This window comes from Anomaloglossus baeobatrachus, chromosome 4 (genome assembly GCF_048569485.1).
Source record: "Anomaloglossus baeobatrachus isolate aAnoBae1 chromosome 4, aAnoBae1.hap1, whole genome shotgun sequence".
Taxonomy (NCBI): Eukaryota; Metazoa; Chordata; class Amphibia; order Anura; family Aromobatidae; genus Anomaloglossus; species Anomaloglossus baeobatrachus.
The window spans coordinates 161,777,541-161,801,538 of record NC_134356.1 but is presented as its reverse complement, the minus strand read 5'-3'; the positions used below and the strand labels follow the sequence as shown (position 1 = coordinate 161,801,538).

The 23,998-nt window shown below is 47.6% G+C and overlaps 1 protein-coding gene across 2 annotated transcripts in view; it reads left to right on the top strand.

Moving 5' to 3' along the window:
• LOC142303305 (RUN and FYVE domain-containing protein 1-like) overlaps window positions 1–23,998 on the top strand; it is a 341,419-nt gene that overhangs the window by 171,829 nt on the left and 145,592 nt on the right. For both annotated transcript variants that reach the window (XM_075344572.1, XM_075344571.1), the window contains exon 12: window positions 19,434–19,531. In XM_075344572.1, the coding sequence (XP_075200687.1) occupies window positions 19,434–19,531 (98 nt within the window). The remainder of the gene's footprint in view (window positions 1–19,433; window positions 19,532–23,998) is intronic.

The window sequence follows — 23,998 nt, the reverse complement described above, 5'->3', positions numbered from 1 at the left end:
TCTGGTGTGTGTGTGTGTGTGTGTGTGTGGGGGATCTGGTGTGTGTGGGATCTGCTGTGTGTGTGTGTGTGTCTGGGATCTGCTGTGTGTGTGTGGGGGGGGGGATCTGCTGTGTGTGTGTGTCTGGGATCTGCTGTGTGTGTGTGTGTGTGTCTGGGATCTGCTGTGTGTGTCTGGGATCTGCTGTGTGTGTCTGGGATCTGCTGTGTGTGTGTCTGGGATCTGCTGTGTGTGTCTGGGATCTGCTGTGTGTGTCTGGGATCTGCTGTGTGTGTCTGGGATCTGCTGTGTGTGTCTGGGATCTGCTGTGTGTGTCTGGGATCTGCTGTGTGTGTCTGGGATCTGCTGTGTGTGTCTGGGATCTGCTGTGTGTGTCTGGGATCTGCTGTGTGTGTCTGGGATCTGCTGTGTGTGTCTGGGATCTGGTGTGTGTGTTTCTAGGATCTGCTCTGTGTGTGTGTGTGTGTGTGTGTGTGTGTGTGTGTGTTTCTGGGATCTGCTGTGTGTGTGTGTGTGTGTGTGTCTGGGATCTGCTGTGTGTGTGTCTAGGATCTGCTGTGTGTGTGTCTGGGATCTGCTGTGTGTGTGTGTCTGGGATCTGCTGTGTGTGGGTGTGTCTGGGATCTGCTGTGTGTGGGTGTCTGTGATCTGGTGTGTGTGTGTGTGTCTAGGATCTGCTGTGTGTGTCTGGGATCTGCTGTGTGTGTGTGTGTGTGTGTGTGTGTCGGATCTGGTGTGTGTGTGTGTCTGGTGTGTGTGTCTGGGATCTGGTGTGTGTGTGTGTCTGGTGTGTGTGTCTGGGATCTGGTGTGTGTCTGGGATCTGGTGTGTGTGTGTGTGTCTGGGATCTGGTGTGTGTGTGTGTGTCTGGGATCTGCTCTGTGTGTGTGTGTCTGGGATCTGCTCTGTGTGTGTGTGTCTGGGATCTGCTCTGTGTGTGTGTGTCTGGGATCTGCTCTGTGTGTGTGTGTCTGGGATCTGCTCTGTGTGTGTGTGTGTGTCTGGGATCTGCTCTGTGTGTGTGTGTCTGGGATCTGCTCTGTGTGTGTTTCTGGGATCTGCTGTGTGTGTCTGGGATCTTCTTTGTGTGTGTGTGTCTGGGATCTGGTGTGTGTCTGGGATCTGGTGTGTGTCTGGGATCTGCTGTGTGTGTGTGTGTGTGTGTGTGTCTGGGATCTGCTGTGTGTGTGTGTCTGGGATCTGCTGTGTGTGTGTGTGTCTGGGATCTGCTGTGTGTGTGTCTGGGATCTGTGTGTGTCTGGGATCTGGTGTGTGTGTGTCTGGGATCTGGTGTGTGTGTCTGGGATCTGGTGTGTGTGTCTGGGATCTGGTGTGTGTGTGTGTGTGTCTGGGATCTGGTGTGTGTGTCTGGGATCTGGTGTGTGTGTCTGGGATCTGCTGTGTGTGTTTCTGGGATCTGCTGTGTGTGTCTGGGATCTGCTTTGTGTGTGTGTCTGGGATCTGGTGTGTGTCTGGGATCTGCTTTGTGTGTGTCTGGGATCTGGTGTGTGTCTGGGATCTGGTGTGTGTCTGGGATCTGCTGTGTGTGTGTCTGGGATCTGGTGTGTGTCTGGGATCTGGTGTGTGTCTGGGATCTGGTGTGTGTGTGTGTCTGGGATCTGCTGTGTGTGTGTGTCTGGGATCTGCTGTGTGTGTGTGTCTGGGATCTGCTGTGTGTGTGTGTCTGGGATCTGCTGTGTGTGTGTCTGGGATCTGGTGTGTGTGTGTGTGTGTGTCTGGGATCTGGTGTGTGTGTGTGTGTGTCTGGGATCTGGTGTGTGTGTCTGGGATCTGGTGTGTGTGTGTCTGGGATCTGGTGTGTGTGTGTCTGGGATCTGGTGTGTGTGTGTCTGGGATCTGGTGTGTGTGTGTGTGTGTCTGGGATCTGGTGTGTGTGTCTGGGATCTGGTGTGTGTGTGGGGGGGGATCTGGTGTGTGTGTGTGTGTGTCTGGGATTTGGTGTGTCTGGGATTTGGTCTGTGGGATTTGGTGTGTGTCTGGGATCTGGTGTGTGTCTGGGATCTGCTGTGTGTGTCTGGGATCTGGTGTGTGTCTGGGATCTGGTGTGTGTGTGTGTGTGTGTGTCTGGGATCTGCTGTGTGTGTGTGTCTGGGATCTGCTGTGTGTGTGTGGGGGGATCTGGTGTGTGTGTCTGGGATCTGGTGTGTGTGTGTGTGTGTGTGATCTGGTGTGTGTGTGTGTGTGTGTGTGTGTGTGTGTCTGGCATCTGGTGTGTGTCTGGGATCTGCTTTGTGTGTGTGTGTGTGTGTGTCTGGCATCTACTGTGTGTGTGTCTGGCATCTGCTGTGTGTCTGGCATCTGGTGTGTGTCTGGGATCTGGTGTGTGTGTGGGATCTGCTGTGTGTGTCTGGGATCTGGTGTGTGTGTCTGGGATCTGGTGTGTGTCTGGGATCTGGTGTGTGTGTTTCTGGGATCTGCTGTGTGTGTGTGTTTCTGGGATCTGCTGTGTGCGTGTGTTTCTGGGATCTGCTGTGTGTGTTTCTGGGATCTGCTGTGTGTGTGTTTCTGGGATCTGGTGTGTGTGTGTGTGTGTCTGGGATCTGGTGTGTGTCTGGGATCTGGTGTGTGTGTGTGTGTGTGTGTGTGTGTGTCTGGGATCTGGTGTGTGTGTGTGTGTGTGTGTGTGGGATCTGGTGTGTGTGTGTGTCTGGGATCTGGTGTGTGTCTGTCTGGGATCTGGTGTGTGTGTGTGTGTGGGATCTGGTGTGTGTCTGGGATCTGCTGTGTGTGTGTGTGTGTGGGATCTGCTGTGTGTGTCTGGGATCTGGTGTGTGTGTCTGGGATCTGGGGTGTGTCTGGGATCTGGTGTGTGTGTTTCTGGGATCTGCTGTGTGTGTGTGTTTCTGGGATCTGCTGTGTGTGTTTCTGGGATCTGCTGTGTGTGTTTCTGGGATCTGCTGTGTGTGTGTTTCTGGGATCTGGTGTGTGTGTGTGTGTCTGGGATCTGGTGTGTGTCTGGGATCTGGTGTGTGTGTGTGTGTCTGGGATCTGGTGTGTGTGTGTGTGTGGGATCTGGTGTGTGTGTGTGTCTGGGATCTGGTGTGTGTCTGTCTGGGATCTGGTGTGTGTGTGTGTGTGTGGGATCTGGTGTGTGTCTGGGATCTGCTGTGTGTGTGTGGGGGGGATCTGGTGTGTGTCTGGGATCTGGTGTGTGTCTGGGAACTGGTGTGTGTCTGGGAACTGGTGTGTGTGTCTGGGATCTGCTGTGTGTGTCTGGGATCTGCTGTGTGTGTGTCTGGGATCTGCTGTGTGTGTGTCTGGGATCTGCTGTGTGTGTGTCTGGGATCTGGTGTGTGTGTGTGTGTCTGGGATCTGGTGTGTGTGTGTGTGTGTGTCTGGGATCTGCTGTGTGTGTGGGGGGGATCTGGTGTGTGTGATCTGGTGTGTGTGTCTGGGATCTGGTGTGTGTCTGGGATCTGGTGTGTCTGGGATCTGGTGTGTGTCTGGGATCTGGTGTGTGTCTGGGATCTGGTGTGTGTCTGGGATCTGGTGTGTGTCTGGGATCTGGTGTGTGTGTGTCTGGGATCTGCTGTGTGTGTGGGGGGGATCTGGTGTGTGATCTGGTGTATGTGTGTGTCTGGGATCTGGTGTGTGTCTGGGATCTGGTGTGTGTCTGGGATCTGGTGTGTGTCTGGGATCTGGTGTGTGTCTGGGATCTGGTGTGTGTCTGGGATCTGGTGTGTGTCTGGGATCTGGTGTGTGTCTGGGATCTGGTGTGTGTGTGTTTGTCTGGGATCTGGTGTGTGTGTGTGTGTGTCTGGGATCTGGTGTGTGTGTGTGTCTGGGATCTGGTGTGTGTGTGTGTCTGGGATCTGGTGTGTGTGTGTGTCTGGGATCTGGTGTGTGTGTGTGTCTGGGATCTGGTGTGTGTGTTTTGTCTGGGATCTGGTGTGTGTGTGTGTGTGTCTGGGATCTGGTGTGTGTGTGTCTGGGATCTGGTGTGTGTGTGGGATCTGGGATCTGGTGTGTGTCTGGGATCTGCTGTGTGTGTGGGGGGGATCTGGTGTGTGTCTGGGATCTGGTGTGTGTGTGTCTGGGATCTGGTGTGTGTGTGTGTCTGGGATCTGGTGTGTGTGTGTGTCTGGGATCTGGTGTGTGTGTGTGTCTGGGATCTGGTGTGTGTGTGTCTGGGATCTGGTGTGTGTGTGTGTCTGGGATCTGGTGTGTGTGTCTGGGATCTGGGGTGTGTGTGTGTCTGGGATCTGGTGTGTGTGTGTGTGTGTGTGTCTGGGATCTGGTGTGTGTGTGTGTCTGGGATCTGGTGTGTGTGTGTGTCTGGGATCTGGTGTGTGTGTTTTGTCTGGGATCTGGTGTGTGTGTGTGTGTGTGTGTCTGGGATCTGGTGTGTGTGTGTGTCTGGGATCTGGTGTGTGTGTGGGATCTGGGATCTGGTGTGTGTCTGGGATCTGCTGTGTGTGTGGGGGGGATCTGGTGTGTGTCTGGGATCTGGTGTGTGTGTGTCTGGGATCTGGTGTGTGTGTGTGTCTGGGATCTGGTGTGTGTGTGTGTCTGGGATCTGGTGTGTGTGTGTGTCTGGGATCTGGTGTGTGTGTGTCTGGGATCTGGTGTGTGTGTGTGTCTGGGATCTGGTGTGTGTGTGTCTGGGATCTGGTGTGTGTGTGTGTCTGGGATCTGGTGTGTGTGTGTGTCTGGGATCTGGTGTGTGTGTGTCTGGGATCTGGTGTGTGTGTGTGTCTGGGATCTGGTGTGTGTGTGTGTGTCTGGGATCTGGTGTGTGTGTGTGTGTCTGGGATCTGGTGTGTGTGTGTGTGTCTGGGATCTGGTGTGTGTGTGTGTCTGGGATCTGGTGTGTGTGTGTGTCTGGGATCTGGTGTGTGTGTGTGTCTGGGATCTGGTGTGTGTGTGTGTGTGTCTGGGATCTGGTGTGTGTGTGTGTGTGTCTGGGATCTGGTGTGTGTGTGTGTGTGTCTGGGATCTGGTGTGTGTGTGTCTGGGATCTGGTGTGTGTGTGTGTCTGGGATCTGGTGTGTGTGTGTGTCTGGGATCTGGTGTGTGTGTGTCTGGGATCTGGTGTGTGTGTGGGGGGGGATCTGGTGTGTGTGTGTGTCTGGGATTTGGTGTGTCTGGGATTTGGTCTGTGGGATTTGGTGTGTGTGTGTGTCTGGGATCTGCTGTGTGTGTGTGGGGGGATCTGCTGTGTGTGTGGGGGGGGATCTGGTGTGTGTGTCTGGGATCTGGTGTGTGTGTGTGTGTGATCTGGTGTGTGTGTGTCTGGGATCTGCTTTGTGTGTGTGTGTGTGTCTGGGATCTGCTGTGTGTGTGTCTGGGATCTGCTGTGTGTCTGGGATCTGGTGTGTGTGTGTGGGATCTGCTGTGTGTGTCTGGGATCTGCTGTGTGTGTCTGGGATCTGGTGTGTGTGTCTGGGATCTGGTGTGTGTTTCTGGGATCTGCTGTGTGTGTGTGTTTCTGGGATCTGCTGTGTGCGTGTGTTTCTGGGATCTGCTGTGTGTGTTTCTGGGATCTGCTGTGTGTGTGTTTCTGGGATCTGGTGTGTGTGTGTGTGTGTCTGGGATCTGGTGTGTGTCTGGGATCTGGTGTGTGTGTGTGTGTGTGTGTGTGTCTGGGATCTGGTGTGTGTGTGTGTGTCTGGGATCTGGTGTGTGTGTGTGTGTGGGATCTGGTGTGTGTGTGTGTGTGGGATCTGGTGTGTGTGTCTGGGATCTGCTGTGTGTGTGTGTGTGTGGGATCTGCTGTGTGTGTCTGGGATCTGGTGTGTGTGTCTGGGATCTGGTGTGTGTCTGGGATCTGGTGTGTGTGTTTCTGGGATCTGCTGTGTGTGTGTGTTTCTGGGATCTGCTGTGTGTGTGTGTTTCTGGGATCTGCTGTGTGTGTTTCTGGGATCTGCTGTGTGTGTGTTTCTGGGATCTGGTGTGTGTGTGTGTGTCTGGGATCTGGTGTGTTTCTGGGATCTGGTGTGTGTGTGTGTGTCTGGGATCTGGTGTGTGTCTGGGATCTGGTGTGTGTGTGTGTGTGTGTGTGTCTGGGATCTGGTGTGTGTGTGTGTGGGATCTGGTGTGTGTGTGTGTGTCTGGGATCTGGTGTGTGTCTGTCTGGGATCTGGTGTGTGTGTGTGTGGGATCTGGTGTGTGTCTGGGATCTGCTGTGTGTGTGTGGGGGGGATCTGGTGTGTGTCTGGGATCTGGTGTGTGTCTGGGAACTGGTGTGTGTCTGGGATCTGCTGTGTGTGTCTGGGATCTGCTGTGTGTGTCTGGGATCTGCTGTGTGTGTGTCTGGGATCTGCTGTGTGTGTGTCTGGGATCTGCTGTGTGTGTGTGTGTCTGGGATCTGGTGTGTGTGTCTGGGATCTGGTGTGTGTGTGTGTGTCTGGGATCTGCTGTGTGTGTGTGTGGGGATCTGGTGTGTGTGATCTGGTGTGTGTGTGTCTGGGATCTGGTGTGTCTGGGATCTGGTGTGTGTCTGGGATCTGGTGTGTGTCTGGGATCTGGTGTGTGTGTGTGTCTGGGATCTGCTGTGTGTGTGGGGGGGATCTGGTGTGTGATCTGGTGTATGTGTGTGTCTGGGATCTGGTGTGTGTCTGGGATCTGGTGTGTGTCTGGGATCTGGTGTGTGTCTGGGATCTGGTGTGTGTCTGGGATCTGGTGTGTGTGTGTGTGTGTCTGGGATCTGGTGTGTGTGTGTGTGTCTGGGATCTGGTGTGTGTGTGTGTGTGTGTCTGGGATCTGGTGTGTGTGTGTGTGTGTGTCTGGGATCTGGTGTGTGTGTGTGTCTGGGATCTGGTGTGTGTTTTGTCTGGGATCTGGTGTGTGTGTGTGTGTGTGTCTGGGATCTGGTGTGTGTGTGTGTGTGTGTCTGGGATCTGGTGTGTGTGTGTCTGGGATCTGGTGTGTGTGTGTTTTGTCTGGGATCTGGTGTGTGTGTGTGTGTGTGTCTGGGATCTGGTGTGTGTGTGTCTGGGATCTGGTGTGTGTGTGGGATCTGGGATCTGGTGTGTGTCTGGGATCTGCTGTGTGTGTGGGGGGGATCTGGTGTGTGTCTGGGATCTGGTGTGTGTCTGGGATCTGGTGTGTGTGTGTGTGTGTGTGATCTGGTGTGTGTGTGTGTGTGTGTGTCTGGGATCTGCTTTGTGTGTGTGTGTGTGTGTGTCTGGGATCTGCTGTGTGTGTGTGTGATCTGGTGTGTGTGTCTGGCATCTGGTGTGTGTCTGGGATCTGCTGTGTGTGTGTGTGTCTGGGATCTGGTGTGTGTGTCTGGGATCTGCTGTGTGTGTGTCTGGGATCTGGTGTGTTTCTGGGATCTGCTGTGTGTGTGTCTTGGATCTGGTGTGTTTCTGGGATCTGCTGTGTGTGTGTGTGTCTGGGATCTGCTGTGTGTGTGTGTCTGGGATCTGCTGTGTGTGTGTGTGTGTGTCTGGGATCTGCTGTGTGTGTGTGTGTTTCTGGGATCTGCTGTGTGTGTGTGTGTGTGTGTGTTTCTGGGATCTGCTGTGTGTGTGTGTGTTTCTGGGATCTGCTGTGTGTGTGTTTCTGGGATCTGCTGTGTGTGTGTGTTTCTGGGATCTGCTGTGGGTGTGTGTCTGGGATCTGGTGTGTGTGTGTGTGTTTGTCTGGGATCTGGTGTGTGTGTGTGTGTGTTTGTCTGGGATCTGGTGTGTGTGTGTGTGTGTTTGTCTGGGATCTGGTGTGTGTGTGAGATCTGGTGTGTGTGTGTGTGTGTGTGTGTTTCTGGGATCTGCTGTGTGTGTGTTTCTGGGATCTGCTGTGTGTGTGTTTCTGGGATCTGCTGTGTGTGTGTGTTTCTGGGATCTTCTGTGTGTGTGTCTGGGATCTGGTGTGTGTGTGTGTGTGTGTGTGTGGGATCTGGTGTGTGTGTGTGTGGGATCTGGTGTGTCTGTTGTGTGTCTGGGATCTGCTGTGTGTGTGTCTGGGATCTGGTGTGTGTGTCTGGGATCTGGTGTGTGTGTGTCTGGGATCTGCTGTGTGTGTGTGTTTCTGGGATCTGGTGTGTGTGTGTCTGGGATCTGCTGTGTGTGTGTGTGTTTCTGGGATCTGCTGTGTGTGTGTGTGTTTCTGGGATCTGCTGTGTGTGTGTGTGTTTCTGGGATCTGCTGTGGGTGTGTCTGGGATCTGGTGTGTGTGTGTGTGTGTTTGTCTGGGATCTGGTGTGTGTGTGTGTGTTTGTCTGGGATCTGGTGTGTGTGTGTGTGTGTGTGTGTGTTTGTCTGGGATCTGGTGTGTGTGTGTGAGATCTGCTGTGTGTGTGTGTGTTTCTGGGATCTGCTGTGTGTGTGTGTGTTTCTGGGATCTGCTGTGTGTGTGTGTGTTTCTGGGATCTGCTGTGGGTGTGTCTGGGATCTGGTGTGTGTGTGTGTGTTTCTGGGATCTGCTGTGGGTGTGTCTGGGATCTGGTGTGTGTGTGTGTGTTTGTCTGGGATCTGGTGTGTGTGTGTTTGTCTGGGATCTGGTGTGTGTGTGTGTTTGTCTGGGATCTGGTGTGTGTGTGAGATCTGCTGTGTGTGTGTGTTTCTGGGATCTGCTGTGTGCGTGTGTTTCTGGGATCTGCTGTGTGTGTTTCTGGGATCTGCTGTGTGTGTGTTTCTGGGATCTGGTGTGTGTGTGTGTCTGGGATCTGGTGTGTGTCTGGGATCTGGTGTGTGTGTGTGTGTGTGTGTTTCTGGGATCTGCTGTGTGTGTGTTTCTGGGATCTGCTGTGTGTGTGTGTTTCTGGGATCTTCTGTGTGTGTGTGTCTGGGATCTGGTGTGTGTGTGTGTGTGTGTCTGGGATCTGGTGTGTGTGTGTGGGATCTGGTGTGTCTGTTGTCTGGTGTGTGTCTGGGATCTGCTGTGTGTGTGTTTCTGGGATCTGCTGTGTGTGTGTCTGGGATCTGGTGTGTGTGTCTGGGATCTGGTGGGTGGGTGTGTGTCTGGGAGCTGGTGTGTGTGTGTGTGTGTGTGTCTGGGATCTTGTGTGTGGGATCTGCTGTGTGTGTTTCTGGGATCTGCTGTGTGTGTTTCTGGGATCTGCTGTGTGTGTGTGTGTGTGTCTGGGATCTGCGTGTGTGTGTGTGTCTGGGATCTGCGTGTGTGTGTGTGTCTGGGATCTGGTGTGTGTGTTTCTGGGATCTGCTGTGTGTGTGTGTCTGGGATCTGCTGTGTGTGTGTGTTTCTGGGATCTGCTGTGTGTGTGTGTGTGTGTGTGTGTCTGGGATCTGGTGTGTGTGTGTGTGTGTGTGTGGGATCTGCTGTGTGTGTTTCTGGGATCTGCTGTGTGTGTGTGTGTGTGTGTGTGTGTGTGTGTCTGTCTGGGATCTGGTGTGTGTGTGTGTGTGTGTGTGTGTGTGTGTGTGTGTGTGTGTGAATTAACAATTTTGTAGAGAAGCCCCATCTATAAGCAATACCTTTTTGTCTTAGTATGCTGGTAAAAGATGAAAATGCCTTTCTAAGAGACATTGTGTTTTTGGAAAGATCACTGAATACTTTAATCAGATGATAGGGAGATGGAAGGGTTTTCTTTTCTCTTATGTATTTTAAGCCTTTACTACCAAATAAATGCAGACGTAAAATAGTATCTCTTGGGGTTGCTTCAGCAATAAAAGATGGTCTTGGCAAACAATGGTTGCGATCAATTGTCAACTCCAGATCCGATGCAGATGGTCAAATCTTTAGAAGAAGATTCTTAACATAGTCTGAGAGTTTATTAGATGGAACACTTTCAAGTATACCTCTAAGTTATACTTTATTCCTCTTACTCCTGTCTTCGAGGTCTGAAAGTTTCTGTTGGAGGTAATAAACTTCTTTTTTAGATCAAGTTGATTATTTTTCCAGGGAGTTTGTTTTCTTCTACCTGATTAATTTTGACCTTGTTTGCATTTATTCTGCCATTTAATTGTTGTACCGTGTCCTGTAAAACCTTAGTTTGTTTGTCCATTGCTAGCATTAAATTGTGGTTGAATGCATTAATAAGCTCATTGAAGTATGGATCTGAGCATCTGATCATAGATATTTCTGTATTTGGTGAATTAGAATCTTTTATTTCATCCATGTTTCAAGAGATATCAATTCTAGGTCGAGTCTTATCTGGACTATGAATAGGAGAGTCTTGTGAGTCAGAATCGCTAGCTGGCCCTTTCCTTTTTGCATTGGTACCAGCTGGAGTAGTCTCCATGGTGGAGACTTTACAATCCTGTGAGTCTTTGGGTATCAGAAGAGCATGTTCAATAGGTTTTATATAACTTGTTTTCCAAAATTATTGGAAGAATTAGTTGTTGCATCCTTTTTAACGTGTTCCTTTTGTTTCTATAATTTGTGAAGTTAAGGAACCGAAACACTTCGTATGAATTTTTTGAGGTTTACCTTTATTACCTTGTTTTAACCCCTTCAGTCCCAGGGCGTTTTCCGTTTTTGCAGGGTTTTTTTTGTTTTTTCTTGCTCCCCTTCCAAGAGCCGTAACCTTTTTATTTTTCTGTCAATCTTGCCATATGAGGGCTTGTTTTTTACGGGACGAGTTGTACTTTTAAATGAAACCATATGTTTTACCATATAGTGTACTGGAAAACTGCAAAAAAAAAGTGTGATCGTTCAATAGTTTTTGGGATATTTTATTCACTGTGTTCACTATATGGAAAAACGCATGTGTCATTTTGATGCCTGAGGTCGGTGCGAGTTTGTAGACACCAAACATGTATAGGTTTACTTGTATCAAAGGGGTTAAAGGGAACCTGTCAGCAGAAATTTCGCCCAAAACCTAAAAGATTCCCCCTCTGCAGCTCCTGTGCTGCATTCTAACAAGGTTCCTGTTGTTATTGTGCCCCATGTAAGACCACAATAAAGACTTTATAAAGTCTTACCTTTTTTATGGCAATCTTTTTTTCTGTACACGGGGGCGGGCTTTCTGGCGTCCGTTATTCTCCCTTCTGCCACCTTACGCCGTCCCCCATCGCTCATTTCCATACTGAGGACACCGCCCAGTGCTCCCGAGGTCTCACGCATGCGCCGTGCCACACTCGCGGTACTGTGCAGTGTGACCGCTGGTGACGTGATTGCGCAGGTGTGACATTATGGGTGGCGCTGTGATTGTCATCAGCAAGTACTCGCTCATAATGTCGTGCCTGCGCTTTCCCCTCTGCCTCCACCGTTCTGCGCAAGTGCTGGCCAGATAAACCCTGTTGATCGGTGGTGTGCTCCGCTCCTCCCATCTATTTCCTGCTCTAGGGAAACATGGGTAAGAGGTGACGTGGGTTCATCTGGCCAGTGCTTGCGCAGAACGGTGGAGGCAGAGGGGAAAGCGCGGGCACGAGATTATGGGCGGGTTCTTGCTGATGACAATCACGGCGCTGCCCATAATCTCACGCCTGTGCAATTATGTCACCAGCGGTCACACTGCACAGTACCACGAGAGTGGCACGGCGCATGCGCGAGACCTCGGGAGCACTGGGCGGCGTCCCCAGTATGGAAATGAGCGATGGGGGACGACCTAAAGCGGCAGGAGGGAGAATAACGAATGCAAGAGAGCCCGGCCCCGTGTACAGAAAAAAATTGCATACAAAAAGTAAGACTTTATAAAGTATTTATTTAATTCTCAAAGGGGGCAGAATAGCAACAGGAACCTTGCTAGAATGCAGCAGAGGGGCTGCAGAGGGGGAATCTTTTAGGTTTATTATGAAATTTCTGCTGACAGGTTCCCTTTAAATAAAATTCAGACGTTTGTCCAATAAACGTGGCTCACATTTTGCGCCATTTTCTGAAACCCATAGCAATCTCATTTTTCTGGATCTATGGCTCAGTAATTGCTTATTTTTTGCGTCTCGAGCTGACATTTCTAATGGTACCATTTTTGCGTAGATGCTACGTTTTGATCGCCTGTTATTGCATTTTGCGCAAAACGTGTGGTGACCAAAAAACGTAATTTTGGCATGTGGAATTTTTTTGCAGCTACGCCGTTTACTGATCAGATTAATTGATTTTACAGTTTGATAGATCAGGCGTTTCTGAGCACAGCAATACCAAATGTGTATATTTTTTTATTTTTTTTACCCTTTAATTTTCAATGGGGCGAAGGGGGGGTGATTTTAAACTTTTTTTTTTTTACTTGTCCCCCTTGGGGACTATATAGATCGATAATCCGATCGCTCTGCCCTATCTGTAGATCTCGGCTACAGAGCCGAGATCTGCAGATATGCTGCTTTACTCTCCGTGCTGGCACTATGCACGAAGTGACTCATGTTAGCTACAGGCGTCATCACATGACCCTATGCTACCATGGCAACCACCGATAGTCACGTGATCACGCATGTGACTTCCGGTGGGGGCGGCGGTAAGTGAAAATAATGGCCGCGTGCATATACATCACGCTGACAGACTTTGGCAGCGAGATGTAAGGGGTTAAATGTTGCGGGGGGAATGCAATTCCACTCGTAACATGCAGGCACACATGTCAGCTGTTGAAAACAGCTGATATGTGCGCGGATCGCCACGACCTGCCCACGGTAGGGGGCAGGGATTAACCTCACACGATCCATGACTGATATATCAGTCATTGGTCGTGAAGGGGTTAAGGATTTGTCGCTCATTTTGTTTTGTGATTTGACTCGGCTACTGTCCAGCTCCTACGTATATTTCTATATCTATTCCAGCAGATGTGGACAGACTAGATTTACTATTGAAACACTTGCAACTGGGTCCAATGAAACTTTGACAGCTTTTAATTCTTGCTCCTGATTTACTCAAAAACCACCAATACACACCAGATGTATTTCACTTTTGGCACTGGCCACGTATTAAGCTGGCAATACTTGCTTAGTAAAAATAGTTTCAACACAGTCTGCACGACTCCCCTGAACTCTGAACTAGACGCTCACGATTAGGTTATATTTTATAGAATAAAGGGGGCTTTACACGCTGCGACATCGCTAATGCGGAGTCGTTGGGGTCACGGAATTTGTGACGCACATCCGGCCGCATTAGCGATGTTGCTGCGTGTGACACCGATGAGCGATTTTGCATCGTTGCAAAAACGTGCAAAATCGCTCATCGGTGACATGGGGGTCCATTCTCGATTATCGTTACTGCAGCAGTAACGATGTAGTTCGTCGCTCCTGCGGCAGCACACATCGCTATGTGTGACGCCGCAGGAACGAGGAAGCTCCCCTTACCTGCCTCCCGGCTGCTATGAGGAAGGAAGGAGGTGGGCGGGATGTTACGTCCCGCTCATCTCCGCCCCTCCGCTGCTATTGGGCGGCCGCTCAGTGACGTCGCTGTGACGCCGCACGGACCGCCCCCTTAGAAAGGAGGCGGTTCGCCGGTCACAGCGACGTCGCCGGGCAGGTAAGTATGTGTAACGGGTCTGGGCGATGTTGTGCGATACGGGCAGCGATTTGCCCGTGTCGCGCAACAGATGGGGGCGGGTACCCACACTAGCGATATCTGTACCGATATCGCAGTGTGTAAAGTAGCCTTTAGTCCATAAATGTGGCTTTTGAGGGATCTTAAGTCCGCTACGCCTGTCTGTCTTTATTAACTTCAACTCCTTTTTTAGTAAAGAAATACTTCAATGAGTATTATGCGAGCTGAGCTGACAGAAATTCACTGAGGAGTTGTCATGGAAAGTACACATAGACCTCCTCACTTAGGTGTCAAATTTCCCTGAGATCTTTGACTAAAATTTTTTTTTTTGTTATAAAGAATGACCAATCTTTAGGTAATTGTCGATGCTTAGTACTTACATTTGTCCCAGAACATCACCTTTTCTCCTCAAACAGCCATTTTTAATTGGTTATATCTCTCCTGAGACAAAGTCTCTCAAAAGTGCTGCTCCTCAGAACCACCAAAATTCCTCTTCTGCAATTATCTTTTTTCAGCACCAAAAATGTTGAAAAAGGTCTCAAAATGTTCCAACAAATATACTGAATAAAATTATATATGTTGTCTTCACAGCCCAGACCAGTCACCCCAATCAGAGGACAATAAAACTTTCACACTGCTTATCTATGAACTACAACCATATTTATGGCCACAACAGTTTGCCCCTTTGCCATAGTGATAGTTCTGCTTCACATAACTTGTTTGTTTGTTTTTTTTTGTTTTTTTACTGCACTATTCTATGTCCTGTTGTGTATAAATATGTGACTCTTCAGATTTTGTGTTTTATATATTTATATATATATATATATATATATATATATATCATGCCTGATGAAGAGACCGGAGTAGTATCGAAAGCTTGCTATTATTACCATCTTTTCAGTTCGCCATTAAAAGGTATCAACTATTGAGGACTCAGTTCTTTTAAACAAACTTTTTTTTATGTTGTCTTGAAATTTTGTTCCTCAATATAGCTTTATAAGTTGATATATACCGTATGAATGGCTCTCAGATCACTCTCTCCCTGTGTCCTACATCGTTCTCAGCAGGCCATCCCCCCAGGTCTTTTTTCAACTTATGTAACTATTTAAGCAATTAAAAAAACGGACATGCGGTCACCCCCCAATTTTGATAGTCAGCAATGATAAAGCTCGACAGCTGGGGGGGCTGGTATTCTCAGGCTGGGGAAACCTCAGCTTATTGGGGCACTCCCCAACCTAAAAATACTAGCCTGCTGCCGCCCAAGATTGTCGCATACATTAGATGCCACAATCCCAGCACTTAACCTGGCTCTTCCTGATTGCACTGGTGCGGTGGCAGTAGGAGTAAGGGCTCCTTCACATGACCGTTCCATCTGCCCTGGTAAGTTCCTGTTTTTTTGCGGACCCACAGACAGGAGCATTGTCACAAACCACCGGGGGGGGTCACTCAGAAATCCCCCGCGCTGGCTACCAGTACGTCACAATCGGGGGGTAACAAGTGGGGGTCACCCCTCCTTTATACCTCCCGACCGACAGACAGAGCACGTGACGCGCTCTCTAGCGCCCCTCTTATAGTCAGGCCAATTATGGAATTGCCCGACAATAAGCAAGGAGGCCGCTATACTACTTATGCCGATTATTGAAGGGCCCCCGGTGAGAGTAGGGTATATATTCCCCCGACCTCCGCGGGCGGAATATATAAAACCTCCCTGAATCTCACTGGCCTTCCCACAATAATCCTTGGCACAACTCGCTGCCACCAACCGCTTCACGGTAACTATTAGCCGAACACACAGACGTGGGATTCAAGATCGAGATAACAGAACAGCCCAAGATTAATTATATAATTTAATCAGCCTAAAGCACACTAGAAACTACAATATATACAATAGGGAATCTACAGAATATACATATGTCAGAGTACAGTTACAATCAAAGCATGGGTTACAAACAGGCATACACAGTTCCAGCAGTTACCTTGTTGCGTCTGGCCACAGGGGGGCGCTGTAGACCAGGTTTCCAGGAACTCCCTCACAGGTCTTTCCCAACCAGGCCCCCGAGCAGAAGAACACTGGAAAATGGCCGAAGTAGGGTTATCAACCTGGGCAATCCAGGTCCCCTCCTACCTTAGTGACCTCACAGGGAAGCACTGCTCCACCCCTGGCTGGAGTTATGGACAAAATCCACAACATGGAATATGGCCATAACTTGGCCTGGGAGCGTCGTAGGCGGACGCCAATGCTCTCATTGTGACAGTTATGAATTTAGCTACAGAACGAGGGGACTCATGACCTGTCTGCCAGTTCCCCATTGGCTGATATCACGCCTGGGGCATTTCCCAATGTCCTGCTCCCATAAAAAGGGTGTGCCGGCATCGTCCACATGCGGAGACACCATTTTTATGGTTGCCATATTTATCGGAAATATGGCTTGCGAGATATGAACCATTTTTTACTGGAGTCGTTCTGTCTGGCTAGTTCCATAGCCTTGCTAATGAGATACAACTCTTGTTACAGGGTGACGGCAGGGAGTCATCCTGTGTCCATTGTTCCCACACCACCTCATTTCCATATCACAGGACATGGCCATGGAGGTGTAAGTGGAACACTGAGAACAAGAAGGGAGGGGGCACTGCCAGGGAGTGATGAGGGATTATGACTGGAGTCATAATTCATCTTCATATCCCGGGATTTGCCTCACAAGCATCTTTTCAATGTCTTTTGTGTATGATCGGATGGCACACGGCGACACATCTGATGCCGTATGTCCATTCCGTTATTATGGAACATGTCCTATTCTGTTCCGTAATAACGGATCGTGACTCAACACAAGTCAATGGGCCCGCAAAATCCCCGGAAGCCGCACGGAAGCACTTCCGTGTGACCTCGGTTGGGTGCCCGTGCAGTCTGTGTCCCGCTCCCGCACCAGCCCTGCAGCTGCACTGCAATGTGTCCGCGTATGCCCGCACTGCAGTGTGTCAGTAAATGCCGGCACTGCAATGTCAGCATATGCCGGCATTGCAGTGCGAGCAGCTGCGGAGATGATGAGCGCTGCCGTCAGGAGGGTAGTAAAGTTCATTACCTGCGGTGGTGAAGTCCTGCCCTCCTGACGTCAGTGCTCATTACTGACAGCCGCGTTCTTACATAACCTCTCGCGGCCGGCCCGAGACTGTGACTAGCGGTGATTTCACGGGCCGCTCGCAATACTTGGGAACGCAGCGGGCATAGAACTCGGTGACGAGCGCTGATGTCAGGAGTGCAGCGGTTTCCATCACCGCAGGTAATGTACCTCTCTAACCTCCTGAAGTCAGTGCTGACAATGCCCTGCAGTGACCTGAGCTGACCTCATGTTAGCTCAGGTCACTCCACTGCTCTCCAAGTCAATGGGGAACATTCTGTTCTTCATTGACTGGGACAGTGAGTATGGATTGTCGTGGGACCCCCTTATTTGATTACGTCGGATCTGGATTTGTTTTTTCTTTTCAATAAATTGGTGAAATAGGGAATGTGTTGAGGAGTTTTTGTTTTTTTTTTCTTCAAATAAAAAAAACTTTTGTCTTTTTTTTTTAATTACTGACTGGGTTAGTGATGTCTGATATCTGATAGACGCCATGACATCAGTAACCCCAGGGCTTCATGCCAGGTGACATTACACATCTGGTATCAACCCCGTATATTACCCTGTTTGCCACCGCACCAGGGCATCGGGATGAGCTGGGTCAAAGCACCAGGATTGGCACATCTAATGGATGTGCCACTTCTGGGGCAGCTGCGGCCTGCTATCTTTTGGCTGGGGAGGGTCCAAGAACCGCGGACCTCACTAGTTTGGGAATACCAGACCACAGCTGTCCGCTTTACCTTGGCTAGTGATCCAATTTGGGGGGGATCCCACGTGTTTTATTTTAAATTTAATTTAAAATAACAGCGTGGGGTGCCCTCTGTTATGGATTACCAGCCAAGGTGAAGCTGCCAGCTGTGGTCTGCTTTACCAGAGCTGGCAACAAAAAAAAAAATAAGGGGACCCCACGTCGGGTTTTTTTTTTTTTGGCTAAATACAAGGCTAAGCACCCTTTAGTGCCACATGAAAGGCACTAAAAGGTGCAATATTACAAAATGCTGTGGAGTGGGACATTATATATGTCTTTCTCATCTATTCTCTATCTATCCCTCTATCTATCCCTCTTCATTTATTCATTCATTCATCCCTCTATTTATCCCTCTATCTATATCTAGCTATCCATCTATTTAGCTGCTTCCTTGTTTTGCGGTCCGCAAGAAAAACTGAAGGCACACGGATGACACACGGCCCGTATACGGAACAGAACGGATGCCACACTGATGCATCCGTGTAAAAAAAACTGACTGGTTTGCGGACCGCAAAAACGGAACGGTCATGTGGATGTGCCCTAATAAGGGGTTAATCACAGCCCATAGCTGCCACTAAGCCCTAGATTAGTAATAGGAAGTGTCTCTGAGGCCCTTCCATTAATAATCTGTAAGTGAAAAGAAATAAACACCGAAAAAATCCTTTATTTGAAAAAAAAACTAACCCCAACCCTCTTTTCACCAATTTATTAACCGCGAAAGCACCCAGGTCTGACATAATCCACACGAGATCCCAAGATGCTTCCAGCTGTGCTACGTCTGATTTCACAGCTAGTGTCATAGAACATGACTGCCCGCTGTGAGCTCCTGGCATAGAATGAATGAGCCTCGCGATCAGCGGTGACAACACTCAGGTAAGTTGCTGTCACAGCTGTCCACACACGGTCCTCCACCTGTGACCGCAGATAACCTAACCTCAGGGGACCTTCTGTGGTGGGGTCACTGAGTTCATTGAGGTCCCCTGAGGTCAGATTATCTGCGGTCACAGGTGGATCGTGGGAACCTCCAGCTGTGACCGCACCTTAACTGAGTGATGTCACCGCTGATCGCACGGCTCAGTCTCTGCCTGAAGCTCACAGCGTTCGGTCATGTTCTATGGCTGTCACTGTGACTCCGGTGTAGCAGAGCTGGAAGCGTCGTGGGACCTTGTTGTGTGGATTATGTTGGACCTGAGTGTTTTGGGGGTTAATTTAGTGAAAGAGGATGTTTTTTTTCCTATTTATTTTTTTTAAATATTTTTCTGTTTGTGTTTTTTATTTTACTTATAGGATTAGTGGTAGGGGCTTTTCATAGACCCGTACCAATCTTTAATCCAGGGTTTAGTAGCAGCTGTGGGTTGCCATTAACCCCTTATTACTCCTATTGCCACCACACCAGGGTAATCTGAAGAGTCGGGTAAAGTGCCGGTTTGTCACACCTTATAGTTACATAGGTATTTTTTCAACCTAAATAACTAGGTCTATCTAGTTCAACTTTCCTCCACCAGTTCTACATTTGGTCACGAAGTCATTTATGGATGTGGCAATCTTGGGCAGCTGCAGGCTGCTATTTCTAGGCTTATTTAATTTTTAATTTTTTTTTAAAAAAAAAAGCTGCATGCGGTTTCTCTTATTCTGATGCACAGTCACGATAAGCACATGGCTGGGGCTGCAGCCTGTAGTCGTGGCTTTACCTGTGCAGGTATCAAAACAGGGCGGGACCGCATGGGCTTTATATTTTTAATTTATTTATCACTAGTATAAGGACACAGACAGCATTTGTAATTCCAACCAATCAGAGATACGGTCTCTGAGGGTGGAGTCGTGGTGCAATGGCAGCCAATCCGAGATGCCGGTGGCCGGAGAAAGCGGTGAATATGCATTAGAAATGATTATTGGACCTGGAAGTAGCGCTGCAGCCACTGGGACTATGTAAGTATCTACTGCTTTAACCCTTTTTTTATTTTCTTTGACCGCCACATTTTACAACACATGATTTTTGCCTCCCTTTGACTTTAATGGGTTCGGCTAGAATCGACAATCCAAACGCAATCTCAGGCGGGATCAGCAAGCCTTAATTGATCCAATCCTTGGCAGAATTGCTCATCTCTAGTTATATGACAAAGACACAATAGTGATGCAGACCTGCCGTAGTTACAGCTGCTACAATGCAATGTAAGGAGACCGGTACTGACACATTTCTTCCCACCCTACTTTTTGTCTTTCTAAAGGAATCTGAAATTGCTTTCCAAAATAAGAGTGACCAGCTGTGTTTACTGCAAGCTAAACTGGACCTGGCAGACTCTACCACAAGAGGATTGGAAGAAAGGTGTGGATTTTATTTCGTCGTCAATATTAGGTTTCTTGATTCAAGGAGATACAAGTAACTTGTTATAGTCACAGAAGAAAGGTTTGCAGGCACTCTTGAAATCTAGACTGCCAAAACTTGACTGTGTGAGGCATATGCTGTCACAATTTCCCCCTATTGCCCGTACAGATGAGCACTGCACCTATTTCTCTTCTATTGAGAGAATCTGTGTAAGACTTATCAGCATGACTGGGGAGAATGCATCTCATACATGTGGACAAATGATAACTCGCCCACACTGGAGAATAGGGGAAACAAGCATTGTGCAGGCACATTAGTGAACAACCCCTTCTAAGTTATCCTTTTGCAGAAGACGTTAAAAGCAAGGTGTAAACGTGTGTGTGCGTGTATGTGTATATATAATATATATGTATATGTATGTATGTATGTATATATGTATATTTTTTTGTGTGTGTGTGTGTGTATATGTATTATAATAGTCCCAAAACGGCGTAAGTGCATCCACTTTATCAATTATTTACTCAACAATGCCATTATTATAATAAAACAATGGATACAAGAGATTCATGCATAAATATTTTAATTATATTTCATATAAGAATCAAAAATTCAAAGGTACATCAGAGATATTCCTATGCGGGACAAAGAAAGTATGCAGATAGTAAATTAATTTAATCTGTGTTACTCATCATTTAAATGGAGTTCAATAGTTTTTTTTTCTATAGCACATAATTTACACATATAATGCAAGTGAACATAGCATTAGTTCACCGTAAAAAGTTATTATGCTGAATATTGATGCAATTAGAAACCCCACATAATCATTACATTTTATTTTAGTAAAGGTATGCCAACCCAATAAATATTGCTCTCAAATTATTTGTATATAAACATAGTAAAAAGCAGCAATTTGGTAGAATATAACTGCAATATAAAAAAATTCATTAGGTCCCCCGTTATTTGCAGACATAGTATAATTTCCACGTGGGGAAAAAGGAATCAATATGACACATCATTGGATGATATAATATTGGTATGAGAAAAACACCAAAATAATTTGAAAGCTCGATGTGCAACGAATTAAACTTATTGGATGCTACAAATATCAGGTGTACATATAAGTCGCGTGCGATTATGGCAGCGGTTATAAAGGCACATCGCACTGCCAAATGTTGCTGTTAATCCACATATTAAAGCCCAGTTGTCTTAACAGCAGAAAATTTGCTGATAATTCGCCTATGGCGTATATGTTATGAAAACAAGGGCTCAACCTCTATAATTTCACAGCAAATGGTGCGGTAAAAGCACTAGCGGTATGTCCTACAAATTTCCCCACTCGTACTGATCTGCATAAATGCAACAAACCTGTTATACATATAAATGGGGAATATTAAGTTGAATACCAACAAAACGTGTGGATCAAATACACAGTAGAGCAATTGTACAGGGTATTATACCTTGGTAACGGCAATTAAATTATAATTGTAATACGAGCTGCAGCATACACATCCCTCCACCTCGACAATCGTTTCGTTCCCAGGCTTCTTCCAGGAGCGAAACGATATATATAAATACTGAATCCTACATTTTCTTCTAGCTGTTGTTCATTACTCTCATTCATCAGTTTAATTGTACTTATTATGTTTGAAGCATTGTCTGTTATTTTTCTAATCTGCTTTTGCTATTGAAAACATTTATCTTTGAGCTCAAAAATCTTTTAGGTGATGCGGTTTTTTAAAAAGCTGATCTGCTTTTGCAGCTGAAAAATGTATCATCAAAAAACACAGCAAAAATTCTGTGTGTGAATGTAGCCTTAGATCAGGAATAGAACAGCCATTTATAGAACATTTAATAACTTTCCCAAATTCCTATGAAAAAATATTTAGCACATTCTGCATTGAACTACTGTACCCAATTTATTATATATTTTAGGAGTCGCAGTCGGTCCATTTTATACCAACTCCACCAAAATGAACTCCGACTCCATGACTGAACTCTGACTCCACAGCGCTGGTGACCGCAAGAGTGCGATATACATACTCCTGGCCATATACTGAGTAGACCTAGTCAGCCTCTGTCAATACACCTCCGGACATTCCTCATAGTGTGCACTGCAGCCAATGTGAGGAGTCACAAGCCAGCAATCACATAGATTGATACCCCAAGTGACTGTAGACTGTCGTGCAAATCCTGGATCTTGTATATGTGTAAATATATATATTTATCTGTACAGTTACATATATTAAAGAAAAGTTAGACTGGAATAATATATACATGCATATATTTAAATATTATGTAGATTTTACACCCATGGTGGCATAACTAGAGTTTGATGGGCCCCGGAGCAAAATTTAGACCTGGGACTCACGGCCATCCCACGCATGTTGGTCAGATGTATAGGCCCTTGTAGCGTTCTAAATCCTATAAAGACATACAAGTTGCCCTCCCCCATTATGCAGTAATGTACCCCATCCTGGGCTCTTTCCTGCTAAATATGTCCTTCATCATGGTATACAGTTGAAATCAGAAGTTGATACACTATCTAAACACATCTGCATGTTTTTCATACTATCTGGCATGAATTTATAATAAACCTTTCCCGTTTTAGGTCAATTAGGAACCAGAATCTATATACATAATTAGCAGTTGTGGATGTCCACCTATTCCAGCATGCACCACGCCAGTGTTAGTGGCGCAGCCGCAGTTCGCGCACACATAATAACCATGGTAACCAGGGACAGCAAGGGAGGCGGCACCCAAATTGTTGGCTGAGTAAGCCGAATTCGGTTTCCAGTGTAACACTCAACACATCCAAGCAGAACGCGGTGTTTCAGTCAGACATTGCCGAGGTCACGAAGCAGTGAGGCGGCGTGCTCGGGTATGTCTGCCAGTGCCAGACATCGCCATGTGTTGAGCTGTTTCGTGCCGAGCCGTGAGACATGGCTGCCCTGAGGAGCACCGCGCACTGAGTTTGTGGGCGTAGCTAGCTTAGGGAGGTGTGCTCTCCTTGCAAGCATTTTCAGATGGACGAGATGAGGAGATTGTGTGTGTGTGTGTGTGTGTGTGTGTGTGTGTGTGTGTGTGTGTGTGTGCGCACACGCGCTTTTTGGCTCTATTTGAACGCTTACCTGGGCTGGCAATCAGTACAGGGGAGCCTTTTTTTTTTTTTTTTTTTTTTTTAATTTATTTAAAAAAAAAAAAAAAAACGAAAATGATATGACCCCCTTATTTTTGATTGCCAGCTAGGTAGGCCCAGACTGGAGGGTGGGATTCTCAGTGTGGTGAGGCTCGTGCTATATGTCCCCCCCCCACGCTGAGAATCGCAGTCCGCAGGTGCCCAGATCTGGCATATGCATTTGATAGACCAGATCTGTAGCTTAGAGGGAGGATAGAGAAGTAGGAGAGAGGGAGAGAGTGATGAGAGAGAGGGACAGAGGAGAGAGAGGGAGGAGACAGAAAGCGAGAGGGGAAAAGGGAGGAGAGAGAGGCAGGATAGAAAGAGAGGGAGGGAGGATAGAGACGGAGGAGTGAAAGAGAGAGGGAGGAGAGAGAGGGGGGATAGAGAAGGAGGTGAGAGAGAGGGACGGAGGAGAGAGAGAGAGAGACATTAAGCCCTGAATTAATAAAGTTTGGCTTCAGCTTGAAACCAGACTTCATCAATTCACCTGTAGTAAAGTAAAATAACACACACTAAACACCTTTAATACAAATAATACACCGACAATACTTTTATTTTAAATAAAGATAGCGGCATTGATAGGAGGATATCTGTTTGTACAGGTAACTATTACTGTGCAAAATTATTAGGTAACTCAATAAAAACCAAATATATTCCTATCTCACTTGTTTATTTTCACCAGATAAACCAATATAACTGCACAAAATTTCTTACATGCAAAAACAAAACCCAAAAAAATTAGTGACCAATACAGCCATCTTTCTTTATGATGACACTGAACAGCCTACCATCCATAGATTCTGTCAGTTGCTTGATCTGTTTACGATCAAAATTGCTGACAGCAGCCACCACAGCCTCCCAGACACTGTTCCGAGAGGTGTACGGTTTTCCCTCCCTGTAGATCTCATATTTTGAGGGACCACAGGTTCTCTATGGGGTTCAGATCAGGTGAACAAGGGGGCCATGTCATTGTATTTTCATCTTTTAGATGTTTACTTGCCAGCCACGCTGTGGAGTAGTTGGATGCATGTGATGGAGCATTGTCCTGCATTAAAATAATGTTTTTCTTGAACGATACCGACTTCTTCCTGTACCACTGCTTGAAGAAGTTGTCTTCCAGAAGCTGGCAGTAGGTATGGGAGTTGAGCTTCACTCCATCTACAACCCGAAAAGGTCCCACAAGTTCATCTTTGATGATACCAGGCCATACCAGTACCCAACCTCCACCTTGCTGGCATCTGAGTCGAAGTGGAGCTCTTTGCCCTTTACTGATCCAGCCTCTGGCCCAG